Source organism: Mastomys coucha, unplaced genomic scaffold, assembly GCF_008632895.1.
Source record: "Mastomys coucha isolate ucsf_1 unplaced genomic scaffold, UCSF_Mcou_1 pScaffold15, whole genome shotgun sequence".
Lineage (NCBI taxonomy): Eukaryota > Metazoa > Chordata > Mammalia > Rodentia > Muridae > Mastomys > Mastomys coucha.
In genome coordinates, this window is record NW_022196897.1 from 71,393,306 (window position 1) to 71,402,580 (window position 9,275).

General features: G+C 55.6%; 1 protein-coding gene across 1 annotated transcript in view; it reads right to left on the reverse strand.

Annotated features, from left to right (window-relative positions):
• The window catches only part of Rtn4rl2 (reticulon 4 receptor like 2), a 16,618-nt gene extending 7,784 nt beyond the window's left edge, over positions 1–8,834 (reverse strand). The window contains exons 1-2 of the mRNA XM_031370862.1: positions 8,355–8,834; positions 1,810–2,291 (exon numbers count right to left, since the gene is read on the reverse strand). Of these exons, the coding sequence (XP_031226722.1) occupies positions 1,810–2,291; positions 8,355–8,385 (513 nt within the window). The 5' untranslated portion in view covers positions 8,386–8,834. The remainder of the gene's footprint in view (positions 1–1,809; positions 2,292–8,354) is intronic.
• Between the last annotated feature and the right edge of the window lie 441 nt (positions 8,835–9,275).

The window sequence follows — 9,275 nt, forward strand, 5'->3', positions numbered from 1 at the left end:
ACACACACACACACACACACACACACACACACACACACACACACACACTAAGCAAACTTGCAGAAACTCCTAACCTACTTAATTGTACTTTGGGGTACTAGCCCTGGGAAGTATGGTTTATTGGGCAGGTCAAGTGTCAGCTGCTCCTCTCCTGGCTGAGTAGTGCAGACACTTTCTTTCATTCTGTGTTCCTTGGAGCCATGTCTGTCCCTGCTACCAGGCAATCTGCAGTTCAGCCTGGTGGGGAGCACAGTAAGGCCACAGCCACAGGGACATATGTCCCACACATCCATGGGATCCCCAGTGTGTACTTCCCCAGGGCGCACTCTGCTGAAAGCCTCTGTCTGCAAAGGCCCGTAGGCATGGGATGGAGTGGCTGAGTGGGCTCTGTAACTGTGGTTCCCAACAAATTCAGGAAGAAGAGAAATCAGAGGTGTGTCTTGGATCCTATCCATGCCCTCAGAATAATCCTTAGAGTTGACCCAGATCTCTAAGATGAAGTTCAAGCTTGGGCACATCACTGAGACCAATGTTAAATAAAGCCCATTTAAAAGAAACATGGCATTTTAACAAGCATTTATATAGCTCTTATATATGCCAAGCACTATTCTAAGTGTGCTACAAATTATTCATGCATTTAGTGCTTACAAAATCCCAGGGTGATGGATGCTCATATTACTCCCATTTCACAGATAGGGAAACTGAGGCCAGGGTATGAAAACTGCCACATACTTGTAAATGGTAGTGTTGATGTCTATAAAGTGCTTAGCCCACGACCCAACACAATGTATGTTTACTATGTGCTTGCTAAGTTGATTGCTGTTAGTCGGTAATAATGAGACCTACTATTCCAGTCACTATGCATTTTTCTGCCTGCCCCTTTCTCCTTTTGAATACTGTTTCCAAAGCTGCAGTATTTATAATAGAGCATACTACAGATGCTCAGTACATTGATAAATTACCATCACTCTTGTTATGAGGAGCATCAGGCACACTGATGACCAAGCCCAGGCAGGGCCTTCTGCATTGGGTGGGGAGTACCCTCTTCTAGCCAAAGCCTCCACTCTTAGGGAAATACCCTCCTGGGTGTTTGTTAGGAAGGTATGTTTCTGCTTCCTGGGGAAGCGAGATGTGAAGGTATAACTGCCAGACAGCCAGCATCACAATAATAAATAACTAGATCAATAATAATAACAATAAATAACAATTATTCTTCTCACTCCCACCACCCAACCCCCAGCTATGTAGCGGAGTTTTACCAGAGACAACGGGTTTAAGGGACAGGATCTCGAAAGGGTGAGGTTTTCCTGTGCTCTTCTCCCGGGTGTGAGCAGGGAAGAGTGTGACTTCTCTGAGACAACCCCCTCCCTAGCAGTGACTCCACCCTTTGTCCAGCTTGCATGACAAGTGGGAGGGCTTGGGGGTAGGTGGGAAAAGATCATGCAAAGGCCTCTGGGCTGAGGCTCTTGGAGAGAGGAGAGATGTACAGACGTTGGAGAGTGTGCTGAGTGGGTGCGTGAAGGGAGACAGACAGAAGAGGCAGAGGGAGACATACATATGGGGGGAGGCGAGTCAGGAGACAGGCAGCGAGGGACAGACCCGCAGGCAGAGGCGAATGGGGGTTAGAGGGAGACAGAGAAAGATGGGGTGGACAGACACCGAGAAAGAAGACAGAGAAACGGGTAGAGGGAGATGCTGAGTCAGGAAAGGTGACAGGAAAGAAGACAAGAGAGGTACTTAGGTCCAGAGAGAAAGAGGAGGAAGAGGCCTGGAGGGCGGGGCGGGGAGGAAGGGGAATGGCTGGCTCACCTGTAGGTGGATCAGGCTGTTCTCCTGGAGGTAGAGGTACTGTAGGCTGACCAGGCCTCGGAAAATGTTGCCAGGCAGGCTACTGAGCTGGCAGCGGTACAGGTGTAGTGACTGCAGCCTCTCCAGACCCTGGAAGGTGTCGGGCTCCAGGGAGCGCAGGTACCGATTGTCACCAAGGTCCAGTTCCTCTAGGGCCTGCAGGTGGCGGAAGGTGCCAGGGTGGATGGTGGAGAGGTTGTTGGAGAAGAGCCACAGGGTGAGCAGGTTAGGCCCAAAGGTGCCTGGCCGCAGCGAGCGGATGAGGTTGTTCTGCAAGAAGAGGCGCTGTGTACTGGGTGGCAAGGACAGCGGCACCGAGGAGAAGTTGTTGGCCTGGCAGCTCACGGTGGGTGGAGAAGAGTAGCAGGTGCAGAGCATAGGACAGCTGGGGGTCACGGGAGGGAGGGCCAGGAGTGTCAGCAGTAGGCAGGCTGAGGCAGGACCTGTGGGGAGAGCAGAGTCGGTGGGCGGGGCTCAGGAGGCCTGGCCCCTCCCCTCACTCTAGGTTTCTTTGAGGTACACAACCTCATTTTCTTTTTCCTTTTCTCTCTCTGTCTCTCTCTGTGTGTTTTCTTCTTTTTGAGACAGGGTCTTATGTAGCCCAGGTTGCCCTCAAATTTAATGTTTAGCTGATGATGACCCTGAATTTCTGATCCTCTTGCCTCTACCTTCCTAGTGCGGAGATTGCAGTGGTGTGCTCCATGCCTACTATATGCAGAGCTGGAGATCAAGCCCAGGGCCTGGTGCCTGTGAGATAGCCCCCCCCCCCCCCCCCCCCCCCCCGCCCACCAACTCAGCTACAATCAGCCACAAGACTGAGATTGTGCAAGGCAGAGAGAGACAAAAGGGGAGGGAGGCAAGTCAGAGAGGGCCAGATAGACAGAGGCAAAGGCAGTTAGAGACATACAGAGAGAGGTTTCAGACCTCTTTTTGGGAAGCTAGAGTTTGTTAAGAATGGATGCTTGTGTTAGTCCGGCAGTGGTGGTGGCGCTCACCTTTAATGCCAGCACTTGGGAGGTAGAGGCACGCGATTTCTGAGTTCGAGGCCAGCCTGGTCTACAGAGTGAGTTCCAGGACAGCCAGGGCTACACAGAGAAATTCTGTCTTGAAAAACCAAAAACCAAAAAAAAAAAAGGGGGGGGATGCTTGTGTTACAGCATGGAAGAGTGAGGGCTCCTCTTTCATTCACGCCTGTCCTTTGTCCTTTAGCCCTCAACAGGAGTAGAGAAGGACAGAGCCAGTTTGACATCCTCCCTTTGTCAGGATCCCCAGAAAGCCTCTGAGGTTTGCTAGGGAGCTTTGCCTGGGGAGAGGTGGGCCTGCACCCCCAAACACTTGCTGGATTTTGTAGACAGCACTGAGCAGTGTCTAAAGTTGTTTGGGGAGCAGGCATCTTTTTTCCTCCCGGCTGTTTCCATTGTTGCATGCTTGGCCTTGTTTAGAGTTGGGGTCAAAAGTCTAAGACTCAGGTCAGGGTTTCCTTTCCTTAGGACTGAAGCCGACTGGGGATTCTTTGGGACAGGGACAACCCTTTTTAGGTTGTTAAACTACAGCACTGTCTTCTACCCACCAGATGCCAGCAGCACCCTGCCCCCAGTTATGACAATCAAAATGTCTCTAGACATTGCCAAATGTCCTTTGGGAGCAACACCAGCCCACTCGAGAAAGCTAGACACTAACTTGAGACTCGTTGCGGCTAGAAGGCCTGTTGGTGGCAGGGTGACCCCACACCCTCCTCCCTCTCCTTGAAGGCCTTGGAAGAGTCAGCCTTCTCCACCTAGGGAGTGGTTAGAGGGTGGGGCTACAGAATCAACTGAGGCTCTCTACTCATTCAGTGTCTCCTTTAAAGTCTTTGTTGTATCTTTCCAAAGTAACTTTTGGAGTTTGGGCATGGGCTGGTCTTACAATTCAGACAGGAAAGCAAGACTAAAGTGTTGAGGGTGGATGCCTGTGTTTCTCTGCCCCACCAAGGAGCACGGAGCCCTAGCCCTCACTCAAGGCTGCAGGTAGAGGCTCCAGCTGGAATCCCCTTGGCCTTAGTTCTATGAGAATTTCCCAGGAAGCCTCTGAGATTTTCCTGGGAAGCTTTCCATGGGGAGAGTTGAGCCTGCACCCATAAGTCCAGGAAGCTTAGGAAGTCCCTTGAGCTCAGAAGTCAGAGGTAGGAAGGCCTGGTTTGGGGGGTCCCCAATGGCTCAGGGGGTTGTCTAGCTGAGAGGTGGGTAACTTTGAATGCCAGATCTGTAAGGCTGCAAACAGGTTTAGCGTGCCATCTCCAGGTGCTCTGAGGTGTCTGTGTGTATGAAGGGGTGCCTGTGATCTGGGGGGAACAGTGTGAGACAGGTGCAAGCAGCCTGGTAGGCAACATTGTATCAGGCGCGCATCCCTGCATCTCTTCCCTGGGAGCTCCATTGACAGTTCCCTGTGCTCCTGGGCCCGGTGCTCCCCAGCTCTTTACTTTCAGGCACTTCCCAAGGCCAACCCAGCCCGATTGTGTGTGTCGATGGCCCCTCCTTGTGCTTGAGTGAGCGAGCATGTGCTGGCGGTCCTCTGCGTGTGTGAGTGCCGGGCCCCGTGCGTGTGTAGGCTGGGTGTGATGTAATATTCAGTGACACAGCGCGGCTGTTCCATTCGTTCACACCACCTCCGCGTTTCTCGGTCCTTCTCACCCCTCCCCCGTGCGGCGGTTCACGATTACTTTTCTCCTGAGTTTTTCAGAGCCACGTGGGGTGGAGGAGCACGTCTCTCACCCTTGATCTTAAGGAGGAAGGAGTGGGGTGTGGAAGTTCAGTGTGGGACCCTGGGTGGGCTTCACCAGCACTGAGGGCTGGGGTTTAGAATTGGAGAATTGGAGATTTCAGAGCTGTGTAAGGCCTATGGGAATGACAATTGTATTTCAGAGAAGGCAAACAACTTACCCAAGGTCACACACCACAAAGTGGAACAAGACAAGGGCCAGAAAAAGACTGGCCTGGTGTCCGGTAGGTAGAGCACCCCTGTTCCTGTCACAGTCACCCTCTGAGCTTCGCCTCACAAAGGACTTTACACCAAAGGAAGCCAGACCCTTCTCTGATCCTTTAATCCCACCCCCAGCCACAAGCTCAACAGAGTGTCAGCAGCAGGCGGTCAGGTCAACCTCCCCATCCTCCAGGATTATGGGGTTCTTCCTCCAGCCTCCATGGCTGGCGGACTGACTGCTATCCGAGGAAAGCAGGAAGGGCTACAAACCTAGAAGGCTACTCCCTTGGCCCCAGGTCCCAAGCCGAGGTCAAGCTCCTCAGGGGCGGGCAAGTTCCCTCACCTATTTTGCCCAAACTCCCTGTTTGGCTCCTCATTCCAGCTCCTCTCCCCTTTGCCCTCCCTGTCTCCCTGCTCTCCCGTCCACGCCTTTCTCTCAGCCGGATTCACTTCCCTCCCTCTCAGTGGTATTCCCTGCAGGCCCTTTGAGGAGGGACCCTTGGGGGGGGGGGGAGGCTCCACAGCAGCTGCTGCGTAACAGTGACTCTGATGCCATTTCTGGCCCTCGCTGGCTGCCGTGCAAAGCAGCTGTAACCCAAGGAGCTTCATCCATAATTCAGGTTGCGGCTCTCACTGGAGGGAAGGGGAAGGGGGAGGTGGGGGGCTCTGGGCTTCTCTGCCCCCAGGCGGGTTTGGAGTGGGTACTCCAGGCAGAGGCAAGATAGGGGGCTGGGAGAGCACCTTGTGCTCCCTCGGCTCTCCTCTCCCCTGCCCTAGCATCATTTTCCTTCTCCCACATCCCCTCCCTAGGGCCCCCTCCTCATGCCTCTTCACAGCCACGCCAGGACCTCCCCGAAAGGACCACAGCTATATTCTAGGTTCCCCTCTGCACATCCTGGGCAGGCACAGTGTATCAGAGGTGGACTGGGGATCCTCAGTCACCACCTTGAACAACTCTTCATGAGGCAGGAAATCACTGAGGGCTGGAAAGCAGAAAAGTGAGCTTCTTTCTGGTTGGTAGAACCCTTTTCTGTCCTTCTCAGAATCCTTGTTTTTTTTTTTTCCTTTTCTTTCTCTTCCTTGCAGTAAATTAAAGGCAGAGGAAAGCCTTTTCTGCAAGCCTCCCTTACCCTCTGTTAAGCCCCCCAACATGAATGGCATGTGGGACCAGAGAAGGACTCAATCTGCCACTGAGCACCTACTGCATGCCAGCAATCCATGGATGCATGCCGCCCACCCTCTTTATCCACAGAACCCAACCTGTCATGGCCCCTGGGGAGATCAATAGTACAAAGGCCCCAACCTTTCTAGGAAGGCAGGAAGAATTTCACTCTGAAGTCCAAGTGTAATGTGGGATCCAGAGCTGAAAGAACACCTACTGGACTGTGGTCTAAGGACCTGCTCTGACCTTTCTTTCAGAGCCCCTTCCCCCATCACACCCTCTGGATATGAGATGCTGGCCTAGAGGTAAAGGGAATATAGGGACTGTGCTCAGATGCTCAGCCTTGGGACAATCACAATGCTGGCTGTTTGGCTGTTCAGGGTCAGGGGTGGGGGTGGGGGTGAGGACGGGACAGGGTGGACATAGGCTCTCTCCATACATCTCCACTCCTGGGCTCCAGGCTCTGGTTACTTTAGGGCACAGCACAATTGAGCGTCAAGAAGAGGTGACCAGTGACCAAAGGCATAGCCAGATCTGGCCACAGGAGGGAGTGGAGAGGAGGCTACAAGATGATATTGATCCCGGAAGGCTAAAGGTACCCAGAGCCAAAAGGATCCATTCACCAAAGGATCATGGTCAAAGCCCAAGGGCTGCCAGACCTTGGAGTACCCAGGATCTGAGATGAAGTTCTCAGCTTGTGCCAACCGTTAGACCAGAGGCTCCTGGGAATAAGAAACTTGAGGAGGAAGGGGTGGGGGCACTGTCCAAGGCAGGACCCAGGGGGGCACCATAATAGGGCAGGGATATCCCAGGAAAAGTAGACAGGCCTTTAGTTGTAGAAAGAGGGTACTGGGTCCTAAATACAAGCACCATCTGCACACCTCAAACACTGCCGCCTCAGGGAAGAGCCAGGGGCCTGCCAGGCAGATGCTGAGGGGGCAGAGGGTGAGGAGGTGGGGGGCCTTGAGAGTGGCAGGGGGGCGATGGCATACCGGTGACGCAGGGGCCTGAGGAGGCACCGATGCAGGTGACTGGAGGCTTAAAAGCTACTGCAAACAGCTTCTCACTCTGCCAGAATGTAACACCCCAAAATAAGCAGCTACTGTGGGGCGGCAGGATCCGACGTCGGGGCTTGGAGATATAAATGGCAGCACTGAGCCAGCCCAGGTACCCACCCCAAGGAGGCTGCCCTCCCCCACCCCCAGCCCCACCACACACAAAGTGCTCATGCTCCTTCCCTCATATCTAACCCAGACCCCGAGCTCAGGGTCCTCTGGACTACCCCATCAGCTACTCCGAGAGCGGCGATAGAGCAGGCAGGCACTTTGGAATGGAGGGCTTCCCACGTGGAAGTGGTTACCAGGAGCCTCTTTGTCTACTCCCTGGGCACCATCGCTTCTCTTCCATCTCCTTCTTTGAGTTCTGTTGACATCCTAATCCATCTCAAATCACTCTACCACGTAGGGATCCCGGCCCCCAACCCTGGTAACCATTTTCCTGGTGTCTAAGTCTTACATCCATCCTTCGTCATCAGCTTCCGCTGGCTTCTAGTTCTCCCATCCCCTTTCCATTCCAATCTCCTAGAGCCCCAGTCCTCACCCTTCCGGTTATCTCCCCCTCCCCGCCCCGCCCCGTTCTAGCTCTAATCCCCCTTCTACACCTCTCTCCTGAACTGGTCACCCTCTCCTCCCTCTTCCGTGGTCTTCCCCTGGACCCCAGTTTCCGGTCGTCTAACCTTTATTCCTCCCCCTACCCCTCCCTTATCTCACCCCCACCTCCTCTTTCTCACCCCCACCTCCCTAGACACTTTTCTCATCCTGACTCCCCTCCTCCCTCCGACCCCTACCCTCCCCGCCCCCAGTCTCCAGCCCACACCCTTGGCTGTCACTCAGTGCTCGGAACTAGCCTCCTCCTAGCCCCTCCATCTGTGCGACTAGCTAGGCAGGGCCATGGGGGACTCGCTCTCTACCCTCTCCATTCCCAGGCAGACCCCTACCCACATGGCTTGTCTTCCCAGGTGACTGGAAAGTGCTGAGACACCGGGCACGAGGAGTTGCTGAGTCGGCGCTTCCCCAGTCCGCCCGAGTCCTCAGCGTCCCCCGGAGCAGGTGGAGCCGGGACAACAGAACCTGAGCCTCTTTCTCCTCCTCCCAGCCAGCTCGGTCTGCCCTCCGCGTCCCCCCTTGGTCACGAGCTCCCCGCACATTCCCGCAGGCTCCAAGCCCAGTGCCCTCCTGCGGCTGGCAGCTCTGGGGGCGGAGGCGCGGCTCCCGCGCTAAGCGGTTTTCTTGCTCCCTACCCACCCCACCCCCTTCACTGCCCCACCCTCGTGCCCAAGGAGAGGGGCGCCTCTCTCTAGTGTCCTCCCGCCGGCCGGTGTCCCTACCTTGCAGCAGGCGCCGGAGCCAGGGCAGCATCTTGTCTCGACGATCGGGGGAGGGGGCGGCGGGGGGGAGGGCGCTCCCACTCGTTCCCTTATCCCGCCGTCTGTCCGGCGGGGACTCCGCGGGGCTCCGTAAGGACCCGGGGAGTCCCAGGCTACGTAGTGGGGTTGCGGAGCTCTACCCTGCGCCCCCTGGACTCCGTGCCTCGGAAGGAGCCATCGGCCCCGACGGGACGGGGCGGGGCACGACGGAATGGAAAGGGCAGGGTTGACCCTGGACACCCGGTGTCCGCGCCCCCTCGGCAGGGCGGCCCCGCAGGGAGTCGGTTAGTCGGTCGGTCCGTGCGCCCCGGCTGCTCGCCGAGGGAGAGTGGGGACAGCGAAGAAGCGCTCCCCCCCCCTCATTCCCGCACTCGCTGGCTCCTCCCTCGCTTCCCGGCCTGCCGGTTTAACCCTTTGCTGGCTACTAGGAGGCGGGAGTAGTTCTCCATCTAGCCCACTCAGTCTCGGGCCCCCTCCCAACCTCAGGAGATCGGGAAGGCTCTGTTCTCGTAGCCTCCGCGGCGCCATGCCTTTAGAGAAATCCCTTCTTGATATGTGTGTGTGTGTGTGTGTGTGTGTGTGAGAGAGAGAGAGAGAGAGAGAGAGAGAGAGAGAGAGAGAGAGAGAGAGAGAGAGAGAGAGTGCGCGCGCCTGTGTGCGCGCGCGCCCGCACTCAGTAGTGTTAAGTCCCCTCCCCACCCCCCGACTTGTTCAGGGTGAGGGTTTCCTCTCCCAACTTTCCCAGAAGATACACAGTTTCAGCGTAGTTTCCCACTCAGCGCCCCTCCTCCTGCCCTGTCCTTCGCGATCGTTTGCGTCCTCTTTGCTTCCCAGACTCTCAGGGCGGCTTGTAGGGCTGTAGGACTAGTTGGTATAGGAGTT